At 47.2% G+C, this 20,433-nt stretch overlaps 1 protein-coding gene across 2 annotated transcripts in view; it reads right to left on the reverse strand.

Annotated features, from left to right (window-relative positions):
- TIMELESS (timeless circadian regulator) overlaps positions 1-20,433 on the reverse strand; it is a 61,630-nt gene that overhangs the window by 31,805 nt on the left and 9,392 nt on the right. For both annotated transcript variants that reach the window (XM_077923907.1, XM_077923908.1), the window contains exons 2-12: positions 17,288-17,413; positions 16,175-16,328; positions 13,958-14,072; positions 10,564-10,626; positions 10,219-10,320; positions 8,367-8,522; positions 6,706-6,839; positions 6,477-6,564; positions 4,342-4,521; positions 1,368-1,585; positions 1,159-1,262 (exon numbers count right to left, since the gene is read on the reverse strand). In XM_077923907.1, the coding sequence (XP_077780033.1) occupies positions 1,159-1,262; positions 1,368-1,585; positions 4,342-4,521; positions 6,477-6,564; positions 6,706-6,839; positions 8,367-8,522; positions 10,219-10,320; positions 10,564-10,626; positions 13,958-14,072; positions 16,175-16,328; positions 17,288-17,384 (1,411 nt within the window). In that variant the 5' untranslated portion in view covers positions 17,385-17,413. The remainder of the gene's footprint in view (positions 1-1,158; positions 1,263-1,367; positions 1,586-4,341; positions 4,522-6,476; positions 6,565-6,705; positions 6,840-8,366; positions 8,523-10,218; positions 10,321-10,563; positions 10,627-13,957; positions 14,073-16,174; positions 16,329-17,287; positions 17,414-20,433) is intronic.

Genomic DNA, 20,433 nt, shown 5'->3' on the forward strand with positions numbered 1-20,433 from the left:
GGGTCATGCTTATTGATATGTTTAGTGTAAAAGGGGTTTTTGTTATTAAAACCTAGCTAAAGTTATTTTGTGTTCCTTGTAATGTGTGGTCTCCCCAGCATGCTTTCTGCAGCGCAACTTATCTGCAAATAGCCAACAGGGTCACTGTGTCCTGCAGGAGTTTTCCCTCCCAAGTCCAAAAAATATCAAAAGCCCTCTCCACAGTAACTCGGAGCTGGGATTCAGAGCAGATGCCCCCGTTCTGTGGAACAATATCCCAGACCAGTGCCTACTATCGGTACTTCCGTGAAACGGAATACATTTTTGTTTTGACAAGCTTATCCAGCTGTATGGAAAAGTCTCTGTTTTAGGCGCTTGTTTTCTATTGTCTTTCCAACAAGATCTTCAGTGGCTTAGCTGTTTCTTAGAGATAATATTTCTAAAAAGACGTGTATAAATGGCAATTCATAAATTGAAAACAAGAGCAAGCGGACAACCATTTCTTTCTTCTCCATTGTCACCTATGTGCTCTTGAGGCTACCTAAGACAGAACATCCACCCAACACGTAAAGCTCTCAAGTCATTGCCTCTCAGTAAGAACTGGGTCTTAAGCACAGACAGAACATTGTTCTAAGACAGTGGTTTTCAACCAGTGTGCTGTGGCACCCTGGAGTGCCTTGAATGATGGTCAGGGGTGCCACGGGCAACACAGGCCTCTGTCCCTCTTCCCTTCCCTCCCTCCTCTGATGCCCTCTCGCATCTCTGCCTGCCAAAGGCTTGCACAGCTGTTTGTTGCAGCAGCCCTGACTATAAGCTCCACAGATGAATGGTGTCTCTGGGGCTGGCCAGGGGGTGCTTCCCAGGCCCCTGTGAGGCAGTGTGAGGAGGCACCTCCCTTTGGGGCAGGGAGGACAGCTCGGAGACCAGGGGCGGCAGCCCAAAGGACTCCCAAGGAGAGGGGAGAAGAGAGGAGGCCGAGGGAGCACTCCCCAAGGGGAAGGTGTTTCGAAAAGGGGTGAGGGGCTGCCGGCTCTGCAGGCAAGGGGTGACACAACTGGGCTCCTGAGCCCCACAGGGGTGCCTCAGAAAGAATGCAGTTGGTCAAGGGAGCCGTGGACTCCAAAAGGCTGAAAACCTCTGACCTAAGAGGCTGTGTTTTCTACAACTAAAAATCCTCACTCTTTATGATGTGACTGCTGTTGCGCAAAGCTTCTTCTTGCGAATGGTCCATTTCGTGCACCGTCGTTAGCAGTTCCTGGTAGGCTTTGAGAGCCAGATGCATCCTGGAGAGACAAGTGACAAGTGACAAAAGGACTCAGTCGCACAGCCAAAATAAGAGGGGGAAATCCAGCAGGGCATTCCACAGGGTGACTAACCCCCCCCCTTACCTCCTAGACCAAGAAGTAGCCTCCTTCTTATCCATAAGTAACATCTCATAGTATTTGGTCAGGCTCTGCTCAATGAAGTAGAAAGTCCGAACGCCAACCGTTTCAGAAACCAGCTGAGGTTGGAAAGATGAAGCCCGGTTGAAGGCCATGAAAAAAGCCATGGCCCATAAGTAGTACGTCTCATCGTGCTGCTGAGCCTTCTCCCTGATCAGGTGATCCTGCAGGACGGGGGAGAAGAGAGAAGAGGAACGTCAAGAGGAGGCAGCTGATAATAGAATCATAGAGTTGGAATAGACCACAAGGGCCATCGAGTCCAACCCCCTGCCAAGCAGGAAACACCATCAGAGCACTCCTGACATATGGTTGTCAAGCCTCTGCTTAAAGACCTCCAAAGAAGGAGACTCCACCACACTCCTTGGCAGCAAATTCCACTGTCAAACAGCTCTCACTGTCAGGAAGTTCTTCCTAATGTTTAGGTGGAATCTTCTTTCTTGTAGTTTGGATCCATTGCTCCGTGTCCGCTTCTCTGGAGCAGCAGAAAACAACCTTTCTCCCTCCTCTATATGACATCCTTTTATATATTTGAACATGGCTATCATATCACCCCTTAACCTCCTCTTCTCCAGGCTAAACATGCCCAGCTCCCTTAGCTGTTCCTCATAAGGCATCGTTTCCAGGCCTTTGACCATTTTGGTTGCCCTCCTCTGGACACGTTCCAGTTTGTCAGTGTCCTTCTTGAACTGTGGTGCCCAGAACTGGACACAGTACTCCAGGTGAGGTCTGACCAGAGCAGAATACATTGGCAGAATACAGAGCAGAATACAGCGATCCTGTTACTGCTCCTTTTTGTTTGGGTTCCTATTACAGTAGTACCTCGGGTTACAGATGCTTCAAGTTACAGACACTTCAGGTTACAGACTCTGCTAACCCAGAAATATTATCTCGGGTTAAGAACTTTGCTTCAGGATGAGAACAGAAATCGTGCTCCGGCGGCGTGGCGGCAGCGGGAGGCCCCATTAGCTAAAGTGGTGCTTCAGGTTAAGAACAGTTTCAGGTTAAGAACGACCTCGGGAATGAATTAAGTTCTTAACCCGAGGTACCACTGAAGGGAAAATTTGCTTCTGCACATGAGTACAAACATCTAAGCTGAAGCATTCTTTTCTCACCCATCCCAGAAAGTTCAGTTCTGACCTGTTCTTAATGCATGGTGGACCACATCTATGGAATACAATAGTTATGCCCTGTTAGGTTTTGCTATATCAATCATTAGTTAAGGAGGTTTTCATGCCTGTCCAATTCCGTGTTCCCTGTGTTCCCTTTTCCAGCCTTTCTTCTATTGGTGATTAATGCCTATATGCAACCCTTGTATTGTATTTGTGTTAACCAATCAGCAACAAGCGCACCTGTGGCAATGCATGTAATATTCAATAAAAGAGAGTCCTCGAGATTTGCTCGAGAGGTGCCTCCCACATGACGCTCGCTACTCGCCTGTCGTTATTCCAACCCAACATACCACTATATTTTTCTTTACAGCATGAAAAATATAGTGGTACCTCGGGTTAAGAACTTAATTCATTCCGGAGGTCCGTTATTAACCTGAAGACAGGAGTGCCTGGCATGCTCTGGTCCATGGGGTCACGAAGAGTCGGACACGACTAAACAACTAAACAACAACCACTATATCTGCATAGTGGACAGCAAGAAATTTCAGATGCAGAGAACAGTGCTGGTAACTGCTATATAAAAGATGAACACTTGCACCTTTCTACTTATTTTGCACAATAAGAAAGGACTGGAGGGAGGTCTTTATGAGACCTATTCCTCTCCATGTGTTTCCAGGGCATTTGTCACCAACCAGCACCGGTTTTTCATTACAATATTTATACTGGGTTGTATCCAGCAAAGTCATTGACCGGCAATCCAGTCTGGGAGTTCCTCCAACTCTCCGATGCAGATTTTTTTTCGAGGTGTTGGGGAGTCTGTTGCACAAGTGGAAACTGTTTTGTTTGTGCAACGACGTCACTGGATTAAACTCTTACTGCCCAATGACAAAAGTTAAAATTAAATCCTTAAAATACAAAGTTCTGATCTAGAACAGAAAGAAGGATGACGTCTTGCCAGATTCTGCAGAGTTGGCACTTTTATGTTAAGGAACAGATATCCCCAGGGAACGGTTATGATTCACTGGCCCAAAGATTTTGGGTATATATAATATACAGCTGAGTGATTGGGTGAAATTATGGAAGGAAGGTTTAAAATTTACTGCATGCAATGCCCTAAAAGAAAATGTGATGAAAATGATGTATAGATGGTATATTACACCTGTTAAGTTAGCGAAAATGTATAAAGTTAGTAATAAATGTTGGAAATGTAAAGAAAAAGAGGGAACATTTTATCACATGTGGTGGGAATGTAAAAAGGTGAAATGCTTCTGGGAGATGATATATAAATGAAGAATGGAGGATGAAGTTAATAGACTATGCAGAATTAGATAAACTAACAGGAAGGATTCAAAACCGGCAAGACCAGAAATTCACAGAAGACTGGAGTAAATTTATGGACTATTTGAAAAGTAATTGTGAAGAACAGACGACGTTTGTAGGGTTGCAAGAAGTTTTGTGAGGAGTATAATTAGAAGTATTATAAAAATGGACAAGGGGGAGGATGATTTGTTAAGAGATGTAAAGGCAATATAAAGTTAGGAAATGCATAAGAAGTGGTTAAAACGGTGGATCATCAGAGGTGCTGATGGAAGTCCAAAAAGACTGTATAAGTGATAAGTTTTGTGGTACATTTTATAATTTATATGTTAAAATTAATAAAAAAATAACTAAAAAAAAAAGAAGATATCCCCGGGGAAGGCGATGCTGCAGCTCTGCCCAACACCACCAACATCCCTCCCCTCCCGATTCCCTTTTCCAGCTCCATTTGCCATCCCCAAACTCGCTTGGCAGGATACTGACACCACTCTCACCTTGACCAGACACATCAGGCGATTGTAGCAGTTCTCCAAAAACTCCACGCAGAACTCCTTGAGGAAAAGCCTTACGTTGAGGGCTGAGCGGCGAGAGACGCCCTCGCCATCGCGGGCAAGCTGGCGCCTCTTTGGCACCCGCCGTACCTCCTTGGCCAGATCGTGGCTGTAGTTCTTCACCTGCCCAGGAACAGGAGAGAGCGGAGAAGATACGAAGGTCGGGATGGCTGCAGCGGTGACCCAGAAACTACATTTAATCCAGAATGTGGCAGCTAGACTGGTGACTGGGAGCGGCCGCCGAGACCATATAACACCGGTAAGACCTACATTGGCTCCCAGCACGTTTCCGAGTACAATTCAAAGTGTTGGTGCTGACTTTTAAAGCCCCAAACGGCCTCGGTCCAGTATACCTCAAGGAGCATCTCCACCCCTATCATTCTGCCCGGTCACTGAGGTCCAGCGCCGAGGGCCTTCTGGCGGTTCCCTCGCTGCGAGAAGCCGTGTTACAGGGAACCAGGCAGAGGGCCTTCTTGGTAGTGGCACCTGCCCTGTGGAATGCCCTCACACCAGATGTCAAAGAGAAAAATAACTACCAAACTTTTAGAAGACATCTGAAGGCAGCCCTGTTTAGGGAAGCTTTTAATGTTTAATAGGTGTTATTGTATTTTAGTGTTTTGTTGGAAGCCACCCAGAGTGGCTGGGGGGACCCAGTCAGATGGGCGGGGTATAAATAAAAAAATATTATTATTATTATTTCTCCTGCCCCATTCCTACTCTTGCCCTGCCTTTAAGTCCTACTTGCTCTAGCAAGCATGAGAGGGAGGTGCGCACCATGTGTGGGGAACCCCTGGACTACTGTATGTTGTTGAACTACAACTCCCATAATCACCGGCCATTGGCCATGCTTGCTGGGGCTGCTGGGTAACGTAGTTCAGCGACGGCTGGAGGGCCACAGGTTCTTCACACCTGAGGTATGCAAGGGCACCAGAGGAAGAGTATAGGTGCAGAATCCACAACTACAGCTTCCTCTGCCGTTGAGGGGGCTTGTAAGGGTAGGCAAGTGAGGGGCTTTCTGGGCTACCACTTCGTTGTTGAAGTAAGAGCAGCGAAAACGCAGCTAAGAAGCTCAAACCATGACTGACACCCTTCTTTGGAAATTAAACCAATGCCCAGACTTTAACATTCAAAAGCTTTACTTGCAGAATCTAAAATTTAGGATGAATTAAAACATAATATTTACAGCCACGTGCTTGTTCAAGCATGGGATTACAGTCTCTTTTTCTAACTTCCAAACAACTGTATTTTCCTCTTTCCAGAGCTCAGCACTCAGCCTTCTGTATCTCAGTTAGGCCATGCCTTGCAGCTCCTATGAGAGATTGCCCACTTTTGCCTTCTTCTGCATCTTTGCTCTCTTTCTCCCAAGTGGAGAAGCACCCTGACACTTTAGCAGTGTTCACTGTGGACTCTAAAACATAGCCATCTTGCCTCACATTAAAAAGAGTCTCTCCTTCACTGTATGCCTCCCATGTGACCAACAATAGCCAATCATATGAGAACCCCTACAGAACTCTCTAGAACTCGGTTACCAACCAATCCAATTTAAACACAAAGTAATGCATGCAAGGGACATGGGTGGCGCTGTGGGTTAAACCACAGAGCCTAGCACTTGCCAATCAGAAGGTCACCGGTTCGAATCCCCGTGACGGGGTGAGCTCCCGTTGCTCTCTCCCAGCTCCTGCCAACCTAGCCATTCAAAAGCAGGCCAGTGCAAGTAGATAAATAGGATCCGCTCCGGCGGGAAGGTAAACAGTGTTTCCGTGCGCACTCTGGTTTGCCAGAAGCAGCTTAGTCATGCTGGCCACATGACCCGGAAGCTGTACGTCGGCTCCCTCGGCCAATAAAGCGAGATGAGCGCCGCAACCCCAGAGTCAGTCACGACCGGACTTAATGGTCAGGGGTCCCTTTACCTAATGCATGCAAGCATTTACAATGTCTGCGAATTAAATTACTATAATTAACACACTTCGCAATCCAAAGTAGCAAAGGGAGGCCTTCAACTTTGAGCAGTGCCAGGCAACGACTCTCCCCACCCCACCCACCCACAAACACACACACCTGCACCCACATCAACTTACATTCTGTAGTCCCTTATGCATCACAACGTCTCTGTCTCCAAAAGACTTCAGGCCCTGAATGACGTAGCAGCCACCGAAACGAGAGTGCCTGCGGGGAAAGGGAGAAGCAGATGCATATATCAGGGGAACAAGCATAGTTTGAATCAAGGATCAGAAGTGTTAGAAGCCTAGGTCTTACTGACTAGTGATTGAGATCAATTTGATTTAAATCGAATCCACCCTGCCTCACCTGCTGCTCCGCTGGAGAACCCGGCTCTTCCTCTCAGCCAGTTCCTTCTGTCTCAGGTGTTCCAACTCAGCTGCGTCTGCGCTCTGCTCCTTGGCTGAGCGGGCCTGCCCTGTTGCTGCCAGTTGCTCTGGGTTCTGTTGGGGACACGGACTTCTGTGACTTCCTGCAAGCCAAGCTAGGCTCACCCAATACCAAGCCCATCCCAGGCAGAGAGCAGTCACTGCAGGTAGCCTATAGGACAAGGCAATCTTTCCGCCTGTCTTCTGTGCCTCCCAACTTTGAGAAGGCTTACAAAATGCTAAACATAAGGACAACTGCGTTAGGTTTGACCGGGGAAGGTTAACCTGTGGCCATTTAGATGTTGATGGACTGAAACACCCAACATGCCCGGCCGCTGGGCCCTGCTGGCTTGGTCAGCAAGGCAGCCTGCTAGAGAACAGCGAGATCTAAATGTCAACTAACTCACCCATCACTTCACCTAACAGTGACCAAGTGAAAAGACTCACAAAATGACCATGCTCAAGACATGTCCGTTTTTGCCCTTCGCATGCGTTATCTGAAGGCACATTGTCTCTAAACCTGGAAGTCCTGTTCCTATGTATCACAGATATACTCGGTCCAATATATCTGAAGGAGCGTCTCCACCTCCATCGTTCTACCCGGACACTGAGGTTTAGCGCTGAGGGCCTTCTGGCGGTTCCCTCACTGCGAGAAGCCAAGTTACAGGGAACCAGGCAAAGGGCCTTCTCGGTAGTGGCGCCCGCCCTGTGGAACGCCTTCCCACCAGATGTCAAAGAGAACAACAACTACGAAACATCTGAAGGCAGCCCTGGTTAGGGAAGTTTTAATGTTTGATGCATTACTGTATTTTAATATTTTGTTGGAAGCCGCCCAGAGTGGCTGGGGAAGCCCAGCCAGATGGGTGGGGTATAAATAAATAAATAAATAAAATTATTATTCACTAGTTTTGTTAGCAACCGCTGTTTCCCAACCCACCAAAAACTGTCCCAATTACACCCCACCCCACAAGTCTCTCACAAGTACAGGTGAAAACTATTGCCATCTCCTCTTTCATCTGGTATTCAAACTCTCCCTTTTCCTTCTTCCCTTTCTACTGTATATAAGTTTTGAATGCCACTAAGTTCCTGGGGTTTCATTCCCACTTCAGGAGCGTTTCTTCAGCCGGAAACTCAGTTCCAGCACCTCTCGGGCGAGCGCCATTGCCATTACAGTTGTACTGTGTATCTTGAATGCCTTGGCTCCCGAACAAATCGGCTCCCGAAAGATCAAAACCCGGAAGTGAGTGTTCTGGTTTTCAAACATTCTTTTGGAAGCCGAACGGCCGACGGAGCTTCCCATTGGCTGCAGGAGGTTCCTGCAGCCAATCTGAAGCCACGCCTTGGTTTCTGAACGTTTTGGAAGTCAAACAGACTTCTGGAACGGATTCTGTTTGACTTCCAAGGTACGACTGTATAAGAGAACAAGGGAGGTGTTCATGGAGAGCTCCGACACCTCTTTTTCTAGAAAAATAGCACTGCCAACTTCTAACACAGAAACTGTATCCAATGGACAGCTCAACCAGCAATTCAACAGGCCTGGGTTCAGCCACCTGAAGATTATCGTCCGCCTTGCCCAACCCTCTTCCTCCTCCCCTTACTTACCTGGTCACGGAACATAAGGGAGATGATCTCAAGCACATGTAGGCTCCACTGCTGCTCGCTCTGGGAGCTGGCCAAGAATTTGAGCAGATCATCCATGCCACTGATGTGGATGGCCCATAACACCCGGTCATGAGTGTTGGCATCGTCGTCAATGTTCTATGGGAAAGACCACAGGAGCCTGAGTACAAGGGCACTGGGGTCCTCATGACCTAAGGTGCTTCCTCTTCTGAGTAGGGATACCAAAGGGTGAGGGGAAGGAAGGAAGGAAGGAAGGAAGGAAGGAAGGAAGGAAGGAAGGAAGGAAGGACACTGTGGTTGTTGAGGACAGGGACACTATCCGTTGCTGGCTTTCAAACTGCATTCCAAGGAACAATACGTTTGTGTTAAATATATATACAGTGGTGTCGTGGTTCTCGAACATAATCTGTTCCAGGAGTCCAATCGACTACCGAAACCGTAGCTCAGCAGTGCTAACCTAGTCTGCAATGTCAGACCAGGAGCAAAATCCCTCAAAATTTTTACTAGGGTTACTCCTATATAATCTAAATGGAGACAATGTGCAATGCACATTTTAAGCAGAACTACTGACACACCTCACTCCTGCAGAGGTTGTGTGTGGAAATCTCACGTACTAGCATGACATATCGAGCAAATCTCTTGCAATATACCAGAGACAAGCAAAACCTATGACTGTTCCCGTTCCCCTCCACCCCTTATCCAGCAGATTTAACTATAGTGTAGTGAATGTGTGTAAAATGTGAATGTGTAAACCAGCAAGCCTCTGCCTGAAGTCAAGCCTAAGTCAACCCATTATTATATACCGTATTTTTTCATGTATAACACGCCCCCGTGTATAAGACAGAGAGGATTGCCCAGAGTTGTTGAGCTTTTGGGAGGGGCAGGTGGCCCTTGCTGAAGCCACCAATAACATGCCCAATAGCCGCTGACAATCTCCGGCTCACCACAGCAACAAAAACCACGTCCCACCTATGTGTACTGTCCATGTACAGTGGTACCTCGGGTTAAGTACTTAATTCGTTCCAGAGGTCCGTTCTTAACCTGAAACTGTTCTTAACCTGAAGCACCATTTTAGCTAATGGGGCCTCCTGCTGCCGCTGCATGATTTCTATTCTGAAGCAAAGTTCTTAACCTGAGGTAATATTTCTGGGTTAGCGAAGTCTGTAACCTGAAGCGTATGTAACCTGAAGCGTATGTAACCCGAGGTACCACTGTATAAGGTAAAGGAAAAGGTACCCCTGCCCGTACGGGCCAGTATTGACAGACTCTGGGGTTGTGCGCCCATCTCACTTAAGAGGCCGGGGGCCAGCGCTGTCCGGAGACACTTCCGGGTCACGTGGCCAGCGTGACAAAGCTGCATCTGGCGAGCCAGCACAGCACACGGAAACGCCGTTTACCTTCCCACCAGTAAGCGGTCCCTATTAATCTACTTGCACCCGGGGGTGCTTTCGAACTGCTAGGTTGGCAGGCACTGGGACCAAGCAACGGGAGCGCACCCCGCCGCGGGGATTCGAACCGCCGACCTTTTGATCGGCAAGCCCTAGGCGCTGAGGCTTTTACCCACAGCGCCACCTGCGTCCCTCCACTGTATAAGACAACCCCCCAATTTTTAAACACGGTTTTAAAATATGAAAACCTCGTCTTGTACGCGGAAAAGTACAGTAATTCACCCTAAAATGGGGTATTAAAAAAAACCAAAGCAGTGACTGCTGTGAAAGCAGAGATACAGGTAGGTGAACCTCTGCAAAGGATCAGGTGCTTCTTTCGCACCTTCAGGCAAAGCCCTAGACCGGTAGCAGCCTGACCACAATCAGGTGCCCAGACATGCGAGTACCTTCTCCTCATCGGGATCAGCTGGGACGTGCAGCACATTGCGCACCAGCAACAGGATCCGCTCGATTAAGAGGTTATCCTCCTCCTGGCGCTGTTCCCAGTCCTGGGGGCAGGAAGGAAGGAAGGAAGGGGCAGGTCATCATATATAAACCCCCCACAACACAAGTGGGTCACAGGGCAGAGCTTTTTTTGCCTCTACCCAAAACCCAACCTTGCCCTCCCACCCCCTTTTTTTGGTCCCCTTCCACATCCATTCCCTAAATCCCTTCTGGCTCCCTGCACTTGAGGAGCGGGTCCCCCACAATGTGCTGCTTCTAGTACTGGGGACCAAAACGGTACTACTCACCAGCTGCAGCAGGTCATATAGCTTTTCACTCAGTACCCCAAAGATCTTCTCGTTGGCAAACGCCTACAAGGTGGGGAAGGAAGCGTGTTAGTCTCCCCTGTGATAGGAATTTTAAGGCCTTAGATATATAGTAATGTTCATAAGCGTACCAACCAAGCACATACATAGATCAGCACAGGAAGACCAACCTGGAACCATTTTGATTCCCAAGCTGTCCCCAACTGACCAAATGTTTTCTCTGCAAGGTCAAAGTAGAAAAGCCTCCCCATTGTCTTTTCCTTCACAAATCCTGTCTTAAGGGTATGTCTGTGTTTGAATAGGGCGTGAGCCTGTGACATGGCCCAGGAACTAAGTATTTATCATTACAAAAGACTGGCCAGGCTCCCCAGGCAATCCAATGGAGTAACCTGCCAGACAGGAGATAAACAACAAGAGAAAAACAATACAGTGGTGCCTCGCAAGACGAAATTAATTCGTTCCGCAAGTCTCTTCGTCTTGCGAGTTTTTCGTCTTGCGATGCACGGTTTCCCATATGAATGCACTGAAAATCAATTAATGCGTTCCTATGGAAACCGCCTTCAGACCAGGTCTGGGGACAGTCTGTCCCCCGACCTCTTCTGAAGGCTGGGGGGGGGGACAAGGGCTTTTCTTCCCACCCCCAGCATTTTAAAAAAACCCGGGACAGCGGAGGACTTCTCCGCTGTCCGGGGCGATTTAAAAGCCCCTGGGAAGGCAGGCAGGGGGGACAAAGACTTTTGCCCCCCCCGCCCGCCTTCAGAAGAGGTCCTGGACCTCTTCTGAAGGCGGGCGGGGGGGCGAAAGTCTTTGCTCCCCCCCCCGCCTGCCTCCGCTCTCCCGGGAAGGCAGGCAGGGGGGACAAAGACTTTTGCCCCCCCCCCCGCCTGCCTTCAGAAGAGGTCCAGGACCTCTTCTGAAGGCGGGTGGGGGGCGAAAGTCTTTGCTCCCCCCCCCCCGCCTTCAAAAGCTGTCCTGGACAGGCTTCGCGGACCTCTCCGCACGCCGCCCGAAGTTCCGAAGCCGGGCGGCGGCGGGAGGAGGTGTTCCCTCCCCGCCGCCCGGCTTCGGAGCATCGTTCCGAAGCCAGGCGGCGGCGGGGGGAGGTGTTCCCTCCCTGCCGCCCGGCTTCGGAGCATGGTTCCGAAGCCGGGCGGCGGTGGGGGGAGGTGTTCCCGCCCCGCCGCCCGGCTTCGGAGGAGCCTTCCGAAGCCCGGCGGCGGCGGGAGGAGGTGTCCCCGCCCCGCCGCCAGGCTTCGGAGGAGGTCCGAGGACAGTGGGGAAGACGCGCTGCGCTTCCCCGCTGTCCCGGAGATTTCCCTATGGGCTGTCGTCTTGCGAAGCAAGCCCATAGGGAAATTCGTTTTGCGAAGCGCCTCCAAAACGGAAAACCCTTTCGTCTAGCGGGTTTTCCGTCTTGCGAGGCGTTCGTCTTGCGGGGCACCACTGTATTCAAATTTCTGTTTTAGAGCCCTTTTCTGTGATGTAGGTGCGATGTATCTGAGGGGTGGTCTTAGGTTACACCCCTTCTGTGATGTATGTATGATGTTTCTGGGGGGTGGTCTTGATCTACAGGGTGGCAATTTCAAAAGTCTTTATAAGGCCTTGCATGCCATTTTTCTGGGTCCCTCCTCTCTCCTGTGGGTGAGGGGAGCACCCTGTTGCAACAGATCAATAAAGATCAAGCTTACTAGCTGCTTTGCTTCTCAATATTCTCTGGTTGGCCTCTGTTATCTTCTCCTACCAATAGGGAACCTATGTAAGGACACTATATGGGCTCTTGGATACCCCATAAGGGAAAAGGCCAATTTTTGTTTACAACACCCCTAGAGCAGTGGTTGTCAGAGGGCGACAAGCATGGCAGGAAGGTTCAAGGGCAATCAAAGAAACATTTAAATGTTTCGGTGCAGTACAGTGTAGCACAGCATATTTTTCGCTCCATAAGACGCACCTGACCGTAAGACGCACCTAGTTTTTAGAGGAGGAAAACAAGAAAAAAATATTCTGAATGAAACAGTGGGTGTATGATTTTTGGGGTTCATGCTGTGGCCACAGACATGTGATCTGATGGTGAATTTGGGGTGACCCAATGTAAAAATCCTGAGGATCCATGTGGATCCGTGCTTTGTAACCACATTTTTGCGCCACAGCGGTCCCACACAACAGTGGGTGTGTGATTTTTTTGGTGCAGGCTGTAGCCATGGACACACTATGTGATCTGATGGTGAATTTTGGGTTGACCCAAAGTAAAAATCCTGAGGATCCTTGAGCTTTTACCTCCCCCCCTCCCAGGCAACCTCCGCTAGCACCCCTTATTTCTCTTCAGATCACACCGATCAGCTGTTTCCTTTCAACACTCCCTTCCCTCTTGTTTGCCTTCGTGTCTTTTCCTTAGCTGGAGCAGTTTTTTGCTCCTCCTTTTCTTTTAATTTCTCTCCTTATTGCTTTAGTCTTCCTGTTTCCCTCCTCTGCAAGTTTGCTGTCTTTACCGCTCCCCTCCCAGGCAGCCTGATGTTCTGCTAGCATCCCTTATCTCTCTCCCCAATCGGCAAAAGATCAGCGGCTTTGTTTCAACACCCACTTCCCTCTTTAAAAAAAAAAAAAAGCATGACCTGCTTTTTGCCCCTGGGCAATTTGGCTCCAGGGACCACACATTCTTTTTTTAAAAAAGTAATTTTTACCAGGGACCACACATTCGCTCCATAAGACGCACAGACATTTCCCCTTACTTTTTAGGAAGAAAAAGGTGCGTCTTATGGAGCGAAAAATGCGGTATTTCTGTTGTCGTTGCAGAATATGGATAGATAAGAGGAAGAGCATCCAGTGATACTGGGGGCAATCCCAGTTGTAATCCCGAATCACACAGTGCTAGCAAAGACTTGTTCATATTTGGGGAATTATTCACGTTCTTATGTTGCTGCATTGTTTGATGCTTTCTGGGTGTCCCATGATCATATTACAGTGGTACCTTGGTTTAAGAACAGCTTAGTTTATGAACAACTTGGATTAAGAACGCTGCAAACCCGGAAGTAGGTGTTTTGGTTTGTGAACTTTGCCTTGGAAGCAGAACATGTTCCGCTTCCTGTTGAGTGTGTTCCATTTGTAAATTGAGTCCCCCGCTGCTACAGGAAAGCACACCTTGGTTTAATAACGCTTTGGTTTAAGAATGGACTTCCGGAATGGATTAAGCTCGTAAACCAAGGTATAAAGCAGTTGCATTCTATGCTATAAATCAAGCACTGGTAGCAGTTGTTTCTCTTTTGTTTTCCAATGTATTTCTTATTAATAAAAATGTGGTGCTGCTCAAGAAACACAAGGCAGTCCCACATGGATCCCAGGAAGGACTGGAAGATGAGCGACACCAGTACGAACCACTCACTTCTTTGTAAGCCTGCAGATAAGAGACGATTTGCAGGAAATGGTGTCGGAAGCTGGCTTCCTGGGGGAGTTTGCCAAAGCAGAGGACAGCTGGCTGGGTTAGATTTACCATTAACCTAGGAGAAAAAGAAAACAAAATAAGAGGCTCCAACAATTATTGTGAAATAGCTTCATGGAGTCCTAAGAGAGCGACAGCCTTGATGGGGCTAGTGGTTCTCTGCTTAAGGCTGCCAGTGATAAAACTAGAGATTCCACTGGCTGGCCTGCTCTGTTCAAGGAGAGCGAATGTGAGAAATGAGGAGGAAGAACTGAAATTTATTTTACCTGAGGCTTTCTGGAGCCAGGTTTAAAACCAGCAGATGATACAGTCTTTGGGGCTCAGTTTAAGTCTTAAAATTATCGAGTGCATTACAAAGAAGCACCTTTTCTCACAGCAGAGAAAAACAGGTCCATCTCTTCTGATCGTTAAGCAAAGCCAAGTTCAGGATCCCACTTTCAGAGGGCAACCAAGGGTCTGGAAACCAAGCCTTATGAGGAACAGCTAAGGAAGCCGGGTATGTTTAGTCTGGAGAAGAGGTGATCGAGAGGTGATACGATCGCCATCTTCCTAATATCTAAAGGGCTGTCACATGAAAGATGGAGCAAGCTTATTTTCTCCTGCTCTGGAGGGTAGGACTCAAACCAATGAATTCACGTTACAAGTACAATCATACCTCGGGTTACAGACGCTTCAGGTTGCGTTTTTTCGGGTTATGGACCGCTGAAACCCAGAAGTACCAGAATGGGTTACTTCCAGGTTTCGGAAGTCGCGCATGTGCAGAAGCACTAAATTGCACTTTGCGCATGGGCAGAAGTGCCAAATCGCAACCTGTGCGTGCGCAAACACGCCAGTGCAGGTTGCGAACGTGCATCCCAGATGGATCACATTCGCAACCCGAGCGTCCACTGTAAGGGGATTCTGAATAAACACCAGGAATAACTTTCTGACGGTAAGCTCTGTTTGACGGTGCAACGGACTCCCTCGGGAGATGGTGGACTCTCCGCCTTGGAGGTTTTTAAGGTAGGAAGGTCTAGGTGAGATTCCTGCATCGCAGAGGGTTGGACTAGATGACCATTGGGTTTCAACTCTACAATTCTATGATTCTAGGTATATGGCCACAAGGGAAAGGGCTCTCTCAGGAGGAACACTCATCTTAAGAAACTCTAGGTGGCATTCAACCAAGTCTTACTCGGAGCAGACCCTATGAAATGAATCAATACGACCAAGTTCGTTTTAATTCCGAATAAAACTTGGTTGAATGCCACTCTTCCCTTTATCGCGTCCCTAGGGGGCTGCATTCAGCTTTGCGGGCCACAAATTATACAGATCTGAGAGTGGTGGTTTGCCATCGGGCCGTAGCTCCACGACAGATGAAGCAGATCAAAATTATAAAGAAAGCTGGGAACATTATGGAAGTTCCTGTCACAATTTTTGCAGGCCTTCATTTTTTCAGAGTATTTTTGTTTCTCCTTATAAAGGGTCACTCCTTAGATATACAGTGGTACCTCTGGATGCAAACAGGATCCGTTCCAGAGCCCCGTTCGCATCCTGAAGCAAACACAACCTGCGTCTGCGGGTTGCGATTTGCCGCTTCCGCGCGTGACATCATTTTGACCATCTGCACATGCACGAGCGGCAAAACCTGGAAGTAACGCACTCCGTTACGTCCGGGTTGCCGCAGCACGTAACCCGAAAATACTCAACCCGAAGCTAGTTTAACCCAAGGTATGACTGTATCCCAATTTCATTTATGCATTGTATGCCATTACACCGTAATCTCCGACTTCTTCACCATCAAGGCTTTGGACTGAAATGAGTTATTAGTCCTGTCTCTCATCAAAGCGCTGTCAGGGAACATTGTACATACATGAATAATATTAATTCATTCATCAAACCTTTTATTGGCATCACATACAAACAGCCATAGCAAATCAATACAGAATTACTGCCTTCCCAGCGACACAAAACATTTGTCAAATGAAAGAGGCAAAGAAGTCTAACATTACATCTCTGGGTCTCCAGGGAGATCAGACGTCTGCAATGTGTTTCGACGACAAAAAACCAGCTAAAGATATTTAGCCACTAACTTGGTGAGCTCCTGATCATTATGATATTAATGTACGGGTTTTAGTAAACCTGCAGGAGCCAAGCAAGTCATCCCTCACCCACGCGGGTTACCTGATAACAGCATCAAAGAGCTGTTTGTCTTGAGGGTATTGGACGATGATAGGGATCAGGTCATTCTGCAGAATCTGCGCCGCCCCCAGCTGTTGCCGAATATCCCTCGTCTCATCTTCGTGGCGCAGGTAGCGGATCAAGTCTTTCACACTCTCTGAACACGGAGAGATGGGCAGGGAGAGAAGGGTTATGTGGGAGCAACATTGGAAAGGATGTGAAACAAAAAAGCACATAGAATTCCTGTCCCATCACTTAAAAATTAAGCAAGGTTATACAGTAAGTTATATTATTGCTGCAAAAAGAGGAAGCCCTTTTTAAAAATGGAGAAAACAGAAACCCCTAATTATCTTGACAATACAGTGGTACCTCAGGTTAAGTACTTAATGCGTTCCGGAGGTTCGTACTTAACCTGAAACTGTTCTTAACCTGAAGCACCACTTTAGCTAATGGGGCCTCCTGCTGCCGCCGCGCCGCCAGAGCACGATTTCTGTTCTCATCCTGAAGCAAAGTTCTTAACCCGAGGTAATATTTCTGGGTTAGTGGAGTCTGTAACCTGAAGCGTATGTAACATGAGGTACTAAAACACACACACACACACACACATATATATCATTGTTATTTATTGTTTAATAGCCACAATTATAACATCACAATTATAACAAATAAAGGCTTGACATATCTCGCTTTGTGAGTCACGAGTCTATCTCATATATCAATTTCACCTTTTAAGTTGAATTACTGAAATAAATGAACTTTTCCACGATATTCTAATTTTCCGAGCTTCACCTGTATATGTTGCAAGCTGCACAGAGTGGCTGGGGAAACCCAGCCAGATGGGCAGGATACAAATTACAACATTATTATTTATTATGCAATGCAGGAATCTTTTGCCCGAGGTGGCTTGAACCCAGAACCTTGAGATTAAGAGTCTTGTGCTCTTATGACGAATCAGTTTTTCTAAGTGTATAAAAATCACACGCTTCCCTAAAATGCATCCCCCATCCACATCCCCATATCAACTGGCTCCATTAATGAGTCTGTTTGTGACTGGCATACCACCGCGCCCCCCTTTAAACCTCCAATATGCACCTGCTACCCCCTGGGGTCTCTCACCTAAGCAATCCGGCTCTTTGTGGTAGGTGTCCCCTTCCAAGAAGCCCAGGGCGCTGCACGTCGCCAAGAGTTCGCAATTCATCATGTACAAGTCCATAAATCTCAGCCTAAGTGAAAGAAGGGAGCCTGTGGAGAACAGAAGCAACGTTAAGCCATGGAGGTGCATGGTCATTCACAAAACAAGGGCAGCAGCTCAGTAAAACAAAACGGCTTTTGCTGCCTGTAGAAATCCAGGCACCCTGCTTGCCAGGGGTTACTGTGTCGGACTAGAACCTCATGAAGCTTTGGCACAAAACTGGAAGCAAGAAGAATTACCGACGAAAGAAGAACAGAGAATGAAATTGATGGGATTATGCAGAATTAGATAAACTAACAGGAAGGATTCAAAACCTGCGGGACCAGAGATTCTCAGAAGACTGGAGGAAATTTACGGACTACTGCGTTTGAAAAGTAATTGTGATGGACAGATTACGCTAGTAGGTTTGCAAGAAGTTTCGTAAAGTGAATTATTTGAAATACTGCAAAAAAGACAACGAGGAGAATTATTAGTTAAAGATAATTAAAGGTAATATGAAATTAAGAAATGCATAATAAGTGATAAGAACGGAAAATCATCAGAGGCGTTGACGGAAGTCCAAAAACTATTGTATAAGATGTGAAGTTCTGTTGTATGAATGTTAATTAATATGTTAAAAACTAATGAAAATGTATTCATAAAAAAAGAACCTCACAAGGCTAGGGTTCCTTTTCCCCTTTTTGTAAATAATTTTTATTCATTTTCCAATTAAAAAAACATTCATATTAATAACAAATTCAAACCAAATCTTTCCACATTCAAAAAATAAATAAATAGCCAATTACATAATCCGAATTAATTAATTTCAGTGGGACTTCCCGTGTTCTGGATTTCAAAAGCCAAATGCCCATCCTTTATCTTTCTGCTATCTTCTTTATTACTTCACAATTTTCCAATCCTGATATTAACAATCTCCTCTCGCGATCAGTCAGTCGCTGGTATAACTCACTATCTTGTTTTATTTGACCATTCCTTATATCTATAATCACGCAGGGGGCTTTTCCCACATTGTTCTCAAATTTAATATTTTGAAGCGCAGTCCTCCTCGATGACCCCTCCTTTTTCTGCTGATTGTTGTGCTCTGGGCTACGAGGCTAGGGTTCAAATCCCCACTCTGTTGCTGCTTCTCAGCCTAACCTACATCGGTTGTTATGGGAATTAACTGAGGGTGGGGATAAAACATATATGGCACATTGAGGGGGGGGGGGACAAGGAATGCAAATGCAAAAAATAAAATAAACAATGTACAGTATGTCTGGCTTCAGCAAGCAAGAAAAGCTGCTACCAACTCTTGCCATTATCTCAAAATCTGGAGAAAGGAAATAAAATACCACATCCCTCTCACACCCCCAGATGTTGATAAACCTTTTACGGCACATGCCACTTTCTGTGTGGCCCAAGTAATTACTGAGGGCAGTGTTGAAAGTCAGAGGGACTGCCCTGACGGTTTTTCGCAGGCATATTCTGCAACATGTCATTCTATATATAAATACACGTTGGCTACAAAAAATTAATACAACAGACTATTCTATAGTCTGCCAACTGAGATACAAATTCATTGCCTCCACAAAAGAACCATCTTAAGCAGGCATAGGCAAACTCCGGCTCTCCAGATGTTTGGGACTACAATTCCCATCATCGCTAGCTAACAGGACCAGTGGTCAGGGATGATGGGAATTGTAGTCCCAAACACCTGGAGGGCAGGAGTTTGCCTATGCCTGATCTTAAGTGACTGTGTGAACTCATGTTTATCCACACAGCTATTTTTCTTTAAAAGGGATGCTCTCAAGAGCCTAAGTCTCCCAACTGCAGTAGTCATACAACCAAGCCAAAATTCACAATGAAGAATCAACAGAAGCCAAACCTCCTAATTGGCTATCAGGCAGATACAACCAAGACCACCCTTGTTTGGCCACATTAGGAGATCGGGTTCTTACAATCCACGTTCTCCTATTGCTATGCAATTCTCTTCCCCTTTGGTAAAGGGACCCCTGACCATTAGGTCCAGTCGCAAAAGACTCTGGGGTTGCGGCGCTCATCTCGCTTTACTGGCCGAGGGAGCCGGCGTAGAGCTTCTGGGTCATGTGGCCAGCATGACTAAGCCGCTTCTGGCGAACCTGAGCAGCGCGCGGAAACGCCGTTTACCTTCCCGCCGGAGCGGTACCTATTTATCTACTTGCACTTTGACGTGCTTTCGAACTGCTAGGTTGGCAGAAGCAGAGACCGAGCAACGGGAGCTCACCCCGTCGCGGGGATTCGAACCGCCAACCTTCTGATCGGCAAGCCCTAGGCTCTGTGGTTTAACCCACAGCGCCACCTGCGTCCCTTTATTACCCCACAAATTAGCTAATTGCAGCTCCCTGCCCCCCTCTCCCATGCAATTAGCAAACTTCAGAAGCTGCGATCCTGAAATATTACCACCAGCAAGTGAACAGACATTTAAGTTAGGCTGCATGTTTGCTGGGACACAGCACCAACCAGCGTCATGGGATGGACAAGAAAGGTAAACGCGCTACAGGCGCTACTTGTCCCCTGCCAGGGAATGCAAAAGAGACTTACCTTGTCTCTACAGGTCAACAAGCGAAAAAGTGGAACTTCGCCGGAAACAATGCTTGGCTATAAATCTCAGCCAAAATCCACAGACCCTTTGCTCAGAAGCTAAAGCATGCTAAAATAGGCAGAGCTGTTGCACAGGTCTTCTCTACAGCAAACTAAGATTTCCATGCAAATTGACTATAGATCTTCAGAAAAGCTTCTGCTATCGCCTACCCATGCCCTGAACCTCGGTTTTTCCAATAGCCAAGGCTATTGAAGCAGAGATATCACAGAACTGCCACAGCCTTAAAGAACCATGAAAAATATCAAGAGATGGAGGACAGATAAAACACCTTTCCTGGCCTACAGATCAAAAAGCAGAGAAGGGATTTCTCACGTTACTCCTGTGTAAGTTTATTTTACCAGCAGAACCTTCCAGTTCCTGGGGCTTCGTGCACGCAAACTCCTCAGACGAATTGTTTTCTGCTGCTCCAGAGAAGCGGACACGGAGCAATGGATCCGAACTACAAGAAAG

This window comes from Podarcis muralis, chromosome 2 (genome assembly GCF_964188315.1).
Source record: "Podarcis muralis chromosome 2, rPodMur119.hap1.1, whole genome shotgun sequence".
Lineage (NCBI taxonomy): Eukaryota > Metazoa > Chordata > Lepidosauria > Squamata > Lacertidae > Podarcis > Podarcis muralis.